Source organism: Primulina tabacum, chromosome 13 (genome assembly GCF_025594145.1).
Source record: "Primulina tabacum isolate GXHZ01 chromosome 13, ASM2559414v2, whole genome shotgun sequence".
NCBI lineage: Eukaryota > Viridiplantae > Streptophyta > Magnoliopsida > Lamiales > Gesneriaceae > Primulina > Primulina tabacum.
In genome coordinates, this window is record NC_134562.1 from 27,451,913 (window position 1) to 27,466,920 (window position 15,008).

The window sequence follows — 15,008 nt, forward strand, 5'->3', positions numbered from 1 at the left end:
CCAAAGCCCCCAGGCCGAGCCCCTTCTTCCCTAACCCAGCTGTCAACCTGCGCTACTTCCCTGCATCGCCCGGGTTGGAGTCCTAGCTTGCTTCCCAACCTCTTGTCTCGAGTCCTAGCGTGGCTAGGACTCTTCCCTTGACCCATAACAGACCCTAGCCATGCCCTGGTCCAAGTCCCGTGATCCCATGCATTGAAACCAAACTCTTTGAATTTAGAACAAACGCACATGTCCCACGGCTTACCCTTGTCCCCCTCGGTTGTTCCAGCTTTAATTCTATCATGTTGTGCAGTTTGTGGGTTGTGTTTCTAGGACTCTAACTCATGTAAAAACACGCTTGTTCAATCCCTAACTCATGGCAGTCCCTTTTCAAACATACAAACATTATTTTGAAACAATACCCAAGCTTTAAAAATCCATGTTCTTGTAAACCGAAAATAAATAAGAAATCACTTGTTTTTCATGCAAAATTCAATTAAATAAAATACTATGGTGTGAATGATGAGTTAAAGGAGAATATGGTGTGCCTTTGCGTATTTAACGCACGAATATCCGTTGGCGAAGCGAAGAACGGCGACAAGAAACCTAGGCTGAATCCTCCTTGAACTTTCGAACTTTTCTCTTCAAAATATTCTATGTGTGTATCGTGTATTATGATTGGGGAGAATTGGTGTGCTGAATTATGAAAGTGGCGTGTGACAATGAGGATGGGGAAGGGTTTTGTACTTTAAATACTCTTAATTAATCACTAATAAGGCTTAGGCCCATTAAATAGGTAATTAGGCCCATTAGTGCTTAATTAAGGTTTTAAAATAATTTTGTTTAGGAAAGTTTGTGAATTTATTAGCCGGGTTCCTAATATGTTCATATTTTTGTTGAAAATCCAACACCGATAAAATTTACATCCCGGCGTATAAAATCACCTCAAAACCCCCTTATTTTCAAAATTAAGAAAAAACATCACCCATATTTTAAATAATTAAAAACAATTATTTAATAAAAACATTTTCTATTTTTCAGCCCTCGGTCTCCGTTCCTCGATCGCAACTCGAATAACCTTTAAAAATATATTTTAAACATGCAAATATGAGCAACATAATTAATTCATGCAATTAAAATATTTAATTAAAATACAGGAGAATTTAATAATTCAAATGCATGTGGTTCGCATGGGCCTTTAAATTTTCGGGGCGTTACAATCTCCCCCCTTAAATTGAATTTCGTCCTCGAAATTCGCTTATCCTTGATAACCCAAAGTTTATATTCGGTTCTAGTATCCCAAAAATATACGCTTCCGCTACGCTACTCAAATAAAACGTAAATTCTAGAAAGTCCTTACGTCTCCTTGATCCCAATTGTTTTTACCTTCTAAATCCTTATTTTCAAATCGCAACTTAAAAAGACCCAAATACTTAGTGCTATTATTATTATAACCTTGAATTTCAATTTTTCTTACAATTCTCAATATTAAAAGACGGATGACCATCCTTAAAGTATATTATTTTCCTTATTTTATACCCAAAATATTCATCAACTTAACAAATTTCAATCTTAAATTCTCAAACGCATCCGCTAACGCTTAGATTTTTTTAAGCCTAATATTGATTCATCCTTAAAACCCTTGATTAAAATTTCTTATAATACTAAACCCAAGATATCCTAAGGTCTCAAATATTCTTAAAAGTCTAAATCCTCAAAATTCCTATCAATTAAACCATCAAATTATCTCTTATTGCTAAATTAGTCCCCAAATTCCTTAATATTCGCAAGATAAATTCTTAATTTCCTCAAAAATCATCCTAATTGCTCCTTAATTTCAAAAATTCCTACTATTAACCCATAAGTTCTTGACATTCTTAATTTCCTTTTACTGGTTTCCCATAACATAATTTCGATAATTTAAACTTATTTACCCAAAAATCGATTCCTATAACCAATCTTACCTTTCATCAAAACTTAAAATCCCAATTTATACATTTTCTTACTCCCAAAGTCGTTGCAAATCTTTGAATCATTATTTCTTACGTCTAATTCCCAAAAATTAAGTCGACTAGTAACCATGAATCATAAATATTTTCTTAGAGAATCTACGTGTCCCAAAGCATTCATAATATTCTCGATTAACTTATAGCCCAAAAAGTAGAACGTCAATTCTAAAACCCAAAAATCAACATCGTCCAATTCCACCACGAAGCCAACATGCGTTAAAATAAAATAATTTTTTCATTTCATATCGTATCACGTATAAAAATTCTAAAGCATGTAAGTCATACATTATCATGAAGCTATTAAACATGTGACGTGAACATATAATTCATGTACTTATGCAGCTAACATCATAAAATCATATAAAGCATGTAAACTTACAAGTTTGAGGCTTGACGACTGATCTTCCCGGCGCTGATGGTGGCACAACCTTTTACAGGACCTTTGCTCTGATACCAACTGAAACGTCTGCTGTTCGTTTTCTTAAAAAGTACTAGAAATTTTTTTTTTTAAACAATCAATTTTCGGCCATGTACCTTTCTCACATGAAAATATTTTTATAAAATATTTTACCCTTTAAAATTAAACATTAACCAACTAGCATTTTAAAAACCAAGTGCAATAGTGATAAAATGAAATCGTCGCATATTTTACCAAACCTAAAAAGCAATAATTTGAAAAGTATAGCCCATACTATAACCTCTCAAAAATCTGTCATAACATAAATAAAAGTCATAAAAATATCTTTAATATAACTTAAAATCATAAATCATAACTAGTGCGGAAAACTAGCGTCGGTCCTCGGGTTATGTGCACCTCCAGTCAAGTCAAATCTACCATCAAGACCTCCATTAACATATTACATTAATCACCTGCATCATACACACCTAGTGAGTCCAAAGACTCAACACGTCATATTCTTGATAACGAGTAATACGTAATACAGTTAACATATAACGGTGAAAAATATTTGTACTTAAAATATCGTTTTCATGAAGATGCATAAACATAAACATTTTCGTAAACATTTTCATGATGCATATAACTTTAAACATAAATATTTTCATAAAATACTTTTTCATGACATGCAATCATAAACCTTAACTTTTTCCTTTTTCCTCAACATGACATGACATAAAACATTTAACATGATCATGAATATTTTCCTTTTCTTTTTCTCTTTTCTTTTGTTGAATTCAGATCGTTAATTGTGACTTTCCTGATCATGCTCATGAGGGTCGATGGATCCATCTACATAAAACCACAGTACTGGGCGGCGGGGGACACCAGCAACACTCTCACCGGTCAACTGGGCCCTGGCCTATCATGATTCGAATAGAAATACGATCGTCGGGGCTCCCTCTGGGGCCTTTTCCCATAAATGGGCGTCCTCTGGGGCCTTTTCCCCTCACGATATTCCCATTCTTCCGTTACCACAAAACCGTTACCACATATCCGTTACCACATATTCGCAATGATGGAAACACGATCGTCGGGCTCCCACTGGGACCATAACCCTCACGACGTCGCCAAAATTAACGAATTAGTCACAATTATTTCACATCCTTCAACATTTTTCATTCACATCACTTTAGAAAAATCATGAAAATCATTACGTTTTTCATTTTTGAAACCAAGCATGCAACATGTATTTTAAATGTCTTCTTAAATCATAAAAATCATTTAGACATTCAAAAATCATATTTTAATCATGAACAATTCATAAAAATTTAAAAAATAATCGTAATTTCATAAAAACAGCATTTAGGGCACTGCCATGACCTTTACTAATTTTTAGGTGTAAAAAGGCCGTTTTACCCCTAGACGTATAATTTCCCGTTTTTGACTTTTTCTTAACTTTTTTGACTCTAACATGTCCCAAATAATTATTTAAGCCTACATGAATTTTTTCATATTTTTATTTAGCTTAAATCGAGGACTTTTAATTTAATCTTTAAATAAGACGTATTAACACGTTTTAATCCCGAATTAAACCAAACCTTAATATAAAATTCCCAAATTAAAAACTTAGACTTCTAATAATTATTCAAGCTTAAACCTAATTTTTCATAATTTTATAAAGCATAAAACGAGGCATTTCAATTAATTCGTTAATTAACGTTTCGTGAGGCGATTAAATCCCGATTAAATCCAAAACTCGTTATTTTGATCCCAAATTTTTAACAAAGCCTTTTTATTATTTATTTTACCCTTCCATGTCATGAGCCACCCCCGTGGACCCATGAAATCAATTTTGGCTTAATTAATCTCGTTTTTGACCCTTCGACGAACACACCGAGCCATCTCCTAATTTACCCGAGCCACGCCCGAGCCACCTTGAGCCAAAACCTAGCCAACCCATCTAGGGACCCTACTGTGCAAGCCCAGCCCAAAAACATGACCCTAACGCGCTCAAAAATCCTGCTGAACTACAGACCAGAATGCATGTGTGCGTGAGTTAGTACCCTTGTGTATTAGGCTCCCTTGTCAACTAGGACACCTCCAGGCCCTAACCCCTCGACCCCTCACGACCCTAACCTTCCCTAGACCACGCGTAGACCTAGCCCGGACGAACCCAAGCCTTGGATCCACCTGCAGCGAGCCACTGAACAAGACAGCAACTGCGCACAATTTGCTGCCATTGCACCTTACTCACGTTTTCTGATGCTAGGCCTCTACCCATCGAGCCACCCCTTGAACCAGCCCGTCAAGCACCCTCCTAGGACCCTAAGGACCTAACCTAGCCCAGCCCAAAGCCCCCAGGCCGAGCCCCTTCTTCCCTAACCCAGCTGTCAACCTGCGCTACTTCCCTGCATCGCCCGGGTTGGAGTCCTAGCTTGCTTCCCAACCTCTTGTCTCGAGTCCTAGCGTGGCTAGGACTCTTCCCTTGACCCATAACAAACCCTAGCCATGCCCTGGTCCAAGTCCCGTGACCCCATGCATTGAAACCGAACTCTTTGAATTTAGAACAAACGCACATGTCCCACGGCTTACCCTTGTCCCCCTCGGTTGTTCCAGCTTTAATTCTATCATGTTGTGCAGTTTGTGGGTTGTGTTTCTAGGACTCTAACTCATGTAAAAACACGCTTGTTCAATCCCTAACTCATGGCAGTCCCTTTTCAAACATACAAACATTATTTTGAAACAATACCCAAGCTTTAAAAATCCATGTTCTTGTAAAACGAAAATAAATAAGAAATCACTTGTTTTTCATGCAAAATTCAATTAAATAAAATACTATGGTGTGAATGATGAGTAAAAGGAGAATATGCCGTGTCTTTGCGTATTTAACGCAAGAATATCCGTTGACGAAGCGAAGAACGGCGACAAGAAACCTAGGCTGAATCCTCCTTTAACTTTCGAACTTTTCTCTTCAAAATATTCTATGTGTGTATCGTGTATTATGATTGGGGAGAATTGATGTGCTGAATTATGAAAGTGGCGTGTGACAATGAGGGTGGGGAAGGGTTTTTGTACTTTAAATACTCTTAATTAATCACTAATAAGGCTTAGGCCCATTAAATAGGTAATTAGGCCCATTAGTGCTTAATTAAGGTTTTAAAATAATTTTGTTTAGGAAAGTTTGTGAATTTATTAGCCGGGTTCCTAATATGTTCATATTTTTGTTGAAAATCCAACACCGATAAAATTTACATCCCGACGTATAAAATCACCTCAAAACCCCCTTATTTTCAAAATTAAGAAAAAACATCACCCATATTTTAAATAATTAAAAACAATTATTTAATAAAAACATTTTCTATTTTTCAGCCCTCGGTCTCCGTTCCTCGATCGCAACTCGAATAACCTTTAAAAATATATTTTAAACATGCAAATATGAACAACATAATTAATTCATGCAATTAAAACATTTAATTAAAATACAGGAGAATTTAATAATTCAAATGCATGTGGTTCGCATGGGCCTTTAAATTTTCGGGGCGTTACAACAGATATGTCTAACATGTATTCAAATAAGAATATAAATCCATATCAAGAATAAATCCTATTCTAAACATGTACCATCATCAGGAACATAACTCATCATGTACCATATTCAGGGACATAATCAACATAACTCAATATGACTGTCAATTAGACTCATGACTTCACATTTAAGACTAGACTCAATCCTAGTCTAGGGATCCCGGTTTCCAGAAGTTAGCATTCCCATATCGACCAACAGTAATAGAAAAGACTCCAGTTCTATCCACGTCGATAGGGTATCGATCACCAGTAATAGAAGAAACTCTGATTCTATCCACATCGATATAGTATCGATCACCAGTAATAGAAGAAACTCCAATTCTATCCACATCAATATAATATCGATCATCAGTAATAGAAGAGTTACATTCTATCCACATCGATACAGTACCGATCACCAGTAATAGAAGAAGCCACATTTCTATCCACATCGATAGCCAATCATCCGGTGACAGACTTTGGCACTATCGCCAATACACTATCTTGTGACATCGTGCAATGTGCCCGTGGCGATCCCACTACTATCAGGCACTTCTGTCCCAAGATACTCGTCTAATACCTGCTATCTATCAATCAAGAGAACAAGTATATCAATCAAATCAATACAATAAGGTAAAGTATGTGATTTAGGGAAACTCGAGTCAAACCTCACTCGAGTTGTGCAAGCCCAACTCAACATTAATTTATACCTTTATCTTCTCGGTCCGACGAAGACGAAGTATTGAAGTCAACTCTGTCCATACCCAAATCTGATAATGACAATCGAATAGATACAATATCAGTATATAACTCAGTTCAAAACCTGTTCTGATTAATACTCAAATCAAAACATTATCTGATCAATGCCCATCGACATATGATATCACAATACCATCTCAATCAATACCGAATCTGATCAATATCAATCAACTGATGTTTCGACGGCATAACAATACAGTCTCGATAACCCCGTCAATTCCAACACCACAGATATAATACCAGAACTCATAATCAATATCGGTGCAATTCATAATTTCAATAACAACACCAATCTGATATCGAATCTCAGTTAATCAATTCCAAAAATCATAACAATTCCATAATCAGTCCGTTTCTTAATCTGACTTCGATTCTACGATGTCTAACATGTCAAGAACATCATATATGACGTGTATTCAATTCCAACAACATCATAATTTCAGAACATGTCAAAACGTAACAAAACTTACGTCCGGTTGTAGCCTGCGTTGATAGGAACTTAATACTGAAGTCGGATTCAAAATCAGACGGGCGGATCTCGTAAAAAATCGAAATTCTACGATTTGGAACCCTTTTTCCCTTTCCTCGAGCTTCTCCCTCGATTCCTTCTGAAATTAACGTTTGTATGTATATATATATATATACACACGTCGCTCATACAAACCAAGTGGCAATCTTACGTTTTGCATGCCACGCGCATATGCGCGCCTAAAATTCGCGCATATGCGCCGGAAGCACTGTCCGGCTCCTGGACTACTCGCGCATATGCGCGCACTGACATCGCGCATATGCGCGAGACCTACTGTCTCCGCATATATCCTGCACATCGCCTCGCGCATATGCGCGACTCATCTCCGCGCATATGCGCGAGTCTCTCTGGAGTTACTCGCACAGGCTTCGCAACTACTGGCGCATATGCGCGCCTCAATCCGACGCATATGCGCCAAAGCTTCTGTTCCAAAATGTTGGCTTCTGGACTGCTCGCGCATATGCGCGCACCCAAGTCGCGCATATGCGCGAGACCTTCTGGTCACGCACCCCTCTTTCCGCACAACTCGCGCATATGCGCGCCTCCATCCGGCGCATATGCGCCCACTGCTCTGCCATGCTCGCGCATGTACGCGCATTCCAGCCGCGCATGTGCGCGAGTACACACCTTTGCACATATATTCACGTCTTTTCTCGTCTTTCCCGGTCCACTCCGTTCCATCTATAATTACTTCAATTAATCAAGAAATCATCCCAGAATAATCTCAGATTACGGTAAATATACCCCAAATCATTTCCGATTACGGTAATCAAATTCTCGGGCCTTACAATTTATGTCATTGTTATTGGTCTTTGTGACACCTCAACTCAGGACTTAGCCCTCGAGAAATGCCACCTTACCTAAGTATATCTCATGCGGGAAATAGTCCTTTGAAGTATTATAGACAATTAAAAAAAGTCTACTAAACTTTATTAGAGGAAGCGAATCGAACAAAGCACCAGTAAATTTCGATGTAGTTATTACAAGACCAAACTAAAAACATAAAAAAAGATTTATTATAAATATTTCAGACAACCTCTTCTAGATCATTCACCGACATTTCCTTCTTTATCCAATTCCGGTATACCCGCCTCTGGAAATTACAATAGATAAAGAAAATAGAGAGGTTAAGTCTTTAAGGACTCAGTGAGAATTAAATAATAATCAATATAATGTTAAATTTAACAGAATGATATAATAGACAATAGGACGAGTACTATATAAATGCACAAGATAGAAAATATGATTAGCAAGAATATCGAGCCAAGTGAACTAATATACCCGGACCAAATTCACGTTGTTCAATGGACTCAATATCCAGACCAAAGTCCGTTGTCCAGGGCTCCGTCTTGGTCAATCATTCGTTAATTCATTCGTTGATTAACCAAGACCTTATTTGGTGAAAGTTCGATAAGAATCACACTTAGTGTGATGATATTACATGAGAACTTTTCAGTGGAGCATTCTATCATTATATGATAACAGTAATGAGTAAATTAAGTAGAATAAATTTGACTATGATGCGATCAAGATGATAGATTCGATCGGTAAGAAGGATATAGACATGATTGATGATTTATTATGATAGAAGGAGTGGCCATCGAAGTGATGCATCAACGAGATTAAGAGATACAATAATTATGCACAAGCACAAGAAATCAATAAAACATGACAAATATAATTTAATAAAATATCATATCATAATTTCCAGGCCAACTGCCAAAGTTATATGAAGAACGGTAAAAGTAAATTCCTCACCTTAGTAACTTACTATAGATGAGTGTGAGAATCCAAATTTCAAGCCAATCCTATTGACCAAGGTGATTAACATTAGTATAGTATAATACTTCCTAATTCATTTTTAATATAGACTATCCCCAAAATTAGCTCATAACTTTATACTTTATTTGGTGACATAAAATACCATAGTAATAAGCATATAGAAAATCTTTGGACTCGTCTTATGTCTTAGTAAGAGCATGTACTTTAAATGTTCATAATAATTTTTATTTATTTATTTACTTCATATCTTATTTATATAAATACGAATATATTACTCAAAAACATATAAAAAAATAGCTTGTAAGTCCAAAAATTATAAAACTTCAAAACTACTTATAGCGATATATTTTCAAAGTATTGAAGACTAGAAACGGGTATAAAAGATTCAAACGATCATACAAGTATCATATAATATCCGGCGTCCGGCCACCACGCGCGGCCAATTTTTTTCCAGCAAACTTAAAATACGATTTCCTACAACTCTTATGTTATATGCTTTCTGAAATTCCAGCCGAAACGTGCCAGAAAAAGAAAAACTAGTATAACTCACACCCCGACCTCGGCTACCGGAAAACACTATTTCCGAGGCCGATTTCGGGAAACCAAAGACATGAAAGAGAATTATGACATACAATGAACAACTTTCGTGTTTATACTAAGGTGAAATACGGTTAGAAAGGTTATGGAAATTGGGAGTGAAAACAGTACCTGAAAAGCGAGTTTTCCGGCACTATTTCCTTCCCGGGCAGTGGTGGTTTATGAATTTTGACGAAAAATCGGCTGATAATTTTTCGACACCTCTTTCTCTGATAGCTTTCTGGGTAAGTAGAGAGTTTTGAGGAATTTTTCTAGAATTTTGGAGGAGTTTGAGGTATAGAAATGAATTTTTTTCCTATTTTTCTCAACTATTAAAAAGTCCCAGTCTCACACCACTCAAACCCTACTCTAGACCAGCCCTTAAAACTCGAAAATTAGGCTAAGAAACTCTTGAAATTCATCAAGTGAATGGCTTTCTTTTATAGGAAAGAAGCAAGCCTTTCCTCCAATCCATGTTGGACATCTTCCGATTGCCGGTTGGACAAGAAGGAAGGTGGAGTGTTAGTTAAGCAAGTATGATGATGATGATACCTCCTATGCATGCATGTATGAGTAGCTAAAATATATTTAAATATTTGACTTAGTTATTTCATTTTATTTTATTTTAAATAAAAAAATTATTAGCAATATATAATAATTAAATATATACCTAATTATGGGGTTTTACAATCTCCCCACCTTCAAGGAATCTGGTCTCCAGATTCGAATAGCTCTTGGTATTGTTGTATAATATCCTCTTCTTTCTCCCAAGTGGCTTCCTCAATGTCTTGGTTTCTCCAATGTACTTTGACGAGTTGAACTTGTCTACTGCGAAGTTCTTTGATTCTCTGGTCAAGTATCCGAACAGGTTGTTCTTCGTATGTCAAATCTCCTTCTAGGGTTAAATGTGCAGGGTCCTCTATGGGTGTTGAGTCAGTGAAGCATTTTCTTAATTGGGATACATGAAACACGTTATGTATTCCAGATAGTGTCTTATGTAGCTGGAGTTGGTAGGCTGCATGTCCTATTCTTTTCAGAATTTCAAAGGGACCTACGAATCGAGGTTGTAACTTTCCTTTTTTCCCTGCCCTTCGGATTCCTTTCCTGGGAGATATTTTGAGGAGCACTTGATCTCCCACAGCAAATACTAAATCCTTTATTCTTTTGTCAGCATAGCTCTTTTGTAGACTTTGAGCTGATTCGATCCTTTGCTTGATGACTTGTACTTTATCAATTGCCTCTTGTATAATATCTGGTTTTATGGAACGAGTTTTCCCATCTTTGGTGCACCGCCATTCTTCAAGATCCCAGATCAGAGGGGAACGACATTTTCGTCCATATAAAGCTTCATAAGGAACCATTTGAATTGTAGCCTGGTAGCTATTATTATATACAAATTCTATAAGGGTAGATGATTTCCCCAACTGTCTCCAAAATCTAAAACACAAGTGCGGATCATATCTTCCAAGGTCTGGATAGTTCTTTCAGATTGTCCGTCTGTCTCAGGGTGAGATGATGTGCTGAAATTCAACTTTGTCCCAAGGCATTCCTGAAGTTTCTTCCACAATCTGGATGTAAATTTTTGATCTCGGTCTGAAACAATTGTTGAGGGTATCCCATGCAAACGAATGATTTCTTTTTGGTATAGACCAGCTAGTTTTTCCACTCCATATTTACTATTCACTGGAATGAAGTGAGTGGATTTTGTTAAACGGTCCACCACAACCCAGATACTATCAAAGCCTCTTTCCATAAGAGGTAACCCTAACACAAAATCCATGGTTACATGATGAATGGGGAGAGGTTGTAAAAGTCCTGATGGTCTTTGATGTTCTGCCTTCACCATTTGACATGTAAGGCATTTCCTTACGAAATCTGCAACATCTCGTTTCATGCCTTTCCACCAAAAGTTTTGTTTTAAGTCTTGGTACATTTTGGCTCCTCCAAGATGGTTGGTGAATCGAGATCTATGAGCTTTTTCCAAAACTTCCTCTTTTAATGAGACGGGCACATAGATCCGTTTACAATAGCAAAATATACCCCGAGGGTTGATGGTGAAATCAGAATCTTGCCCTCCTTTGGTCTCTTTCAGCTTAATTACATTGGGATCAATGTCCTGACTTTCCTTGATTCTGGTGTTGAATTCTGGTTCGATTCTTAGTCCTGCTAGATGACCACGTGAAAATATGTGTAACAAGTTTTTTGACTTGACTTGGTTAGTTTCTCTTTCTCCAAGATGGGCTATACTAGCTCTACTCAAAGCATCTGCCACCACGTTGGCCTTCCCTGGATGGTATAGTATAGAGCAATCATAATCTTCTAGGAATTCCATCCACCGATGTTGCCTCATATTTAACTCCTTTTGAGTAAATAAGCACTTCAAAATCTTGTGGTCAGTATAATGTCAAAGGTCGCACTGTATAAATAATGCCGCCATTTTGCTAGGGCAATTACTATTACACCCAATTCCAAATCATGAGTCGGATAGTTATTCTCATGAATCTTTAACTTCCTTGAAGCATAGGCAATGACCTTCCCATTTTGCATCAATACACAGCCCAATCCTTCTTTGGAAGCATCAGTGTAAACCGTGAACCCTTCTGTTCCTTGTGGTAGGGTTAAAACTGGGGCGCTAGAATGCGTCTTTTTTAGTACCTGAAAGCTTTCTTCACACCTTTGGTTCCATTGGAACATATTATCTTTGCGAGTAAGTTGGGTTAGTGGAGCGAAAATTTTTGCAAAGTCTTGGATGAATCTTCGATAGTATCCTGCTAGGCCAAGAAAGCTTCGAACTTCAGTTACATTGCATGGTTGCTTCCACTACATTATTGCATCTATCTTAGTAGGATCTACTTCAAGACCATTCCCAGAAATTATGTGGCCCAAGAATTTCACCTTATCCAACCAGAACTCACATTTGATGAGCTTAGCATACAATTGATTTTCCTTTAGTGTTTGGAGAACTGTCCTAAGATGATGTGCATGCTCTTCCTTGCTTTTGGAGTAAACAAGGATGTCGTCAATGAAAATGACTACGAATTTGTCTAAATAGGGTTGGAAGACTCGATGCATCGGATCCATGAAAGTAGCTGACGCATTTGTCAATCCGAACGGCATCACTAAAAATTCGTAGTGACCATACCGAGTGTTAATAGCAGTCTTGTGTATATCCTCTTGTCGGATCCGCAGCTGGTAGTATCCTTGCCTTAGGTCCAACTTCGAATAAACTTTGGATCCTTGAAGAGCATCGAACAGTTCGTCAATACGCGGTATTGGATACTTGTTCTTTATAGTGACATTATTTAGATCTCGACAATCGATGCATAGTCTTAAGGTTCCATCTTTCTTTTTCACAATTAACACCGGGGCTCCCCAAGGTGATGAGCTGGGTTGTATGTATTTTCTGTCAACAAGCTCTTGTAATTGGATCTTTAATTCTGCAGGTGCCATTTGGTATGGGGTCTTGGACTTGGGCATAGCTCCGGGTGATAGCTCGATGGAGAACTCAATCTCTCTTTGCGGAGGCAAGGAATTTATTTCTTCCGGAAAAACCTCGGGAAAGTTTTGAACAACAGAGATTTCAGATACCTTAAGTTGATCATGTGGCTTATTGATTAAATACGCTAGAAATCCCTTCCCTCCTATTTTAATTATAGCCTGAGCTTCTTAAGCAACTTTTGGTGTTACAGGAAAAGACTCCACCTTGTGGTTTCCAAATTTATGTTTCCCAAATTTGAGAGTTTTACTTTTTTGGAATAACAATCTAATTTCGCTTGGTGTCTAAACAACCAGTCCATCCCTAAAATGACATCATAACCTTGTATAGGGAGCTTAATTAAATCAGCCATATATGTTTCCCCACCAATTTCTAAAGGACAGTCTTTGTAAAGAACTTCACTAAGTAACTTATCTCCTATTGGTGAACTAAGTTTCAGGATATATGGTAGCTTTACAGATGGTGTCTCTAGATGGTGAACAAAAGTGCTAGAAACAATGGAGTGTGTCACTCCAGGATCAAATAAAACTTTTCCAGTTTTTGAAAACAGAAGAATTGTACCTTCAACTACAGCAGTGGGATCGATATCGTCTTCATTTCCTGTGAGTGCAAAAACTCTAGCTGGAATCTTCCGTTTTTGAGCAGTTGGAGCTGGTAAAGGCCGAGATTTTTGTGGACATTCTTGAATACGGTGTTGATCACTTCCACAAACCAAGCATTTCCCATTCTTTCTCCAGTATTTGTCTTCATTGTGATTAGCTAACCCACAGTATCTGCATCTTTGCTTGTTAGTTTCTTCTCGAAAATTTTGTTTTGATGGTCCTTCTTTATTGCCATGCTGAATCTCGTTTCCATGTCTCCTCTTCTTTTGATTATTTTCGGGGAAATTGGGGTTACATGATCTTTTTTCTTCTTCTTCTCTCTTAAGGAGTGTTTTGATTTCTGATTCCACTCGTAGAGCCTGGTTGACTGCGATATTATAATCGGTTACTTAAGAGGATAGCGTTGACCAGCGGATCTCTAGTTTTAACCCATCTACGAACTTTCTCTTCTTCCTTGGTTTGTCTTCCATGAATTGAGGGGCATAGTGGATTAAGCGGTGAAACTCAGCCTCGTACTGAGCTACTGTCATAGATCCTTGAACCAGGTCCATAAACTCCCTTTCTCGAGCGATTCGCACAACTTGGGTGATATATTTTCCTTCGAATTCTCTTGTGAAGTTCTCCCAAGTCCTGGGAGTATTAATTCGGCTCCACTGATGATCTATGACTCTCCACCAGTTGTATGCAGCATCCTCGAATTGGTAAGTGGATAGATTTATTTTCTGTTCATCAGAGTAGTTATGAACAGAAAATATCTTCCTGATCTTCTTCAGCCAAGACTCGGCTTGGGTTGCATCCGGGGTCCCTTGGAACCTAGGAGGATTGAATCGAAGGAAACGTTTGAAGATTCGATCACTCGCATCCTGGTTTCTTTGTGGATTCTGGCAATATTGAAAGAATTGTTGCATCATCTCGAGCATGTGGCGAGGATTAGGTTCTTCTTGTGGTATGTGTTCCTCTCTATGCTGATGATTTTGATATTCTTGGCTCCTTGCTTGGTTGCTTCCATTAGAAGATGCCATCGATTTGCGATAATGGGAATATTCTCATAATATAAGAACTTAGGCAATAAAACTTCTAAGCTAATCAATAACACTTACAATCTTGTAGTTATCATACCACAAAAGTAGTCATCATTTATAGAGAAAACTGATAACAACTAGAGAAATTATCATCAAGTCATAAAAGTTATACCACATCAAATCTTTCTACTACAACCTATTTAAATGAGATATCATCAATTGTGCAAAACAAAATGGGATGATTTTATTTTTCTAGAAATAAAAACAATACTACTAATAGTCCATAGTCT

The 15,008-nt window shown here is 37.5% G+C and overlaps 2 protein-coding genes across 2 annotated transcripts; both read right to left on the reverse strand.

Annotated features, from left to right (window-relative positions):
• Nucleotides 1-10,299: 10,299 nt before the first annotated feature.
• Nucleotides 10,300-10,959, reverse strand: LOC142521963 (uncharacterized). Its single transcript, XM_075625135.1, has one exon. The coding sequence runs from the start codon at nucleotides 10,957-10,959 to the stop codon at nucleotides 10,300-10,302; it is 660 nt and encodes a 219-aa protein (XP_075481250.1).
• Nucleotides 10,960-12,418: 1,459 nt separating this feature from the next.
• On the reverse strand, nucleotides 12,419-14,718 carry LOC142521964 (uncharacterized). Its single transcript, XM_075625137.1, has 3 exons — nucleotides 14,134-14,718; nucleotides 13,345-14,055; nucleotides 12,419-13,186 (listed from the first exon to the last, which is right to left on the reverse strand). The coding sequence occupies exons 1-3, from the start codon at nucleotides 14,716-14,718 to the stop codon at nucleotides 12,419-12,421; spliced, it is 2,064 nt and encodes a 687-aa protein (XP_075481252.1).
• Between the last annotated feature and the right edge of the window lie 290 nt (nucleotides 14,719-15,008).

Coding starts and splice junctions, on each gene's coding strand:
- LOC142521963 (XM_075625135.1), bottom strand. CDS start 10,959: ATGGTTCCTTATGAAGCTTTATATGGACGAAAATGTCGTTCCCCTCTG.
- LOC142521964 (XM_075625137.1), bottom strand. CDS start 14,718: ATGGCATCTTCTAATGGAAGCAACCAAGCAAGGAGCCAAGAATATCAA. Junction 14,056..14,133: donor CAAGGAAGAAGAGAAAGTTC/GTAGATGGGTTA, acceptor GCAGTCAACCAG/GCTCTACGAGTGGAATCAGA. Junction 13,187..13,344: donor TAGATTGTTATTCCAAAAAA/GTAAAACTCTCA, acceptor GATCAACTTAAG/GTATCTGAAATCTCTGTTGT.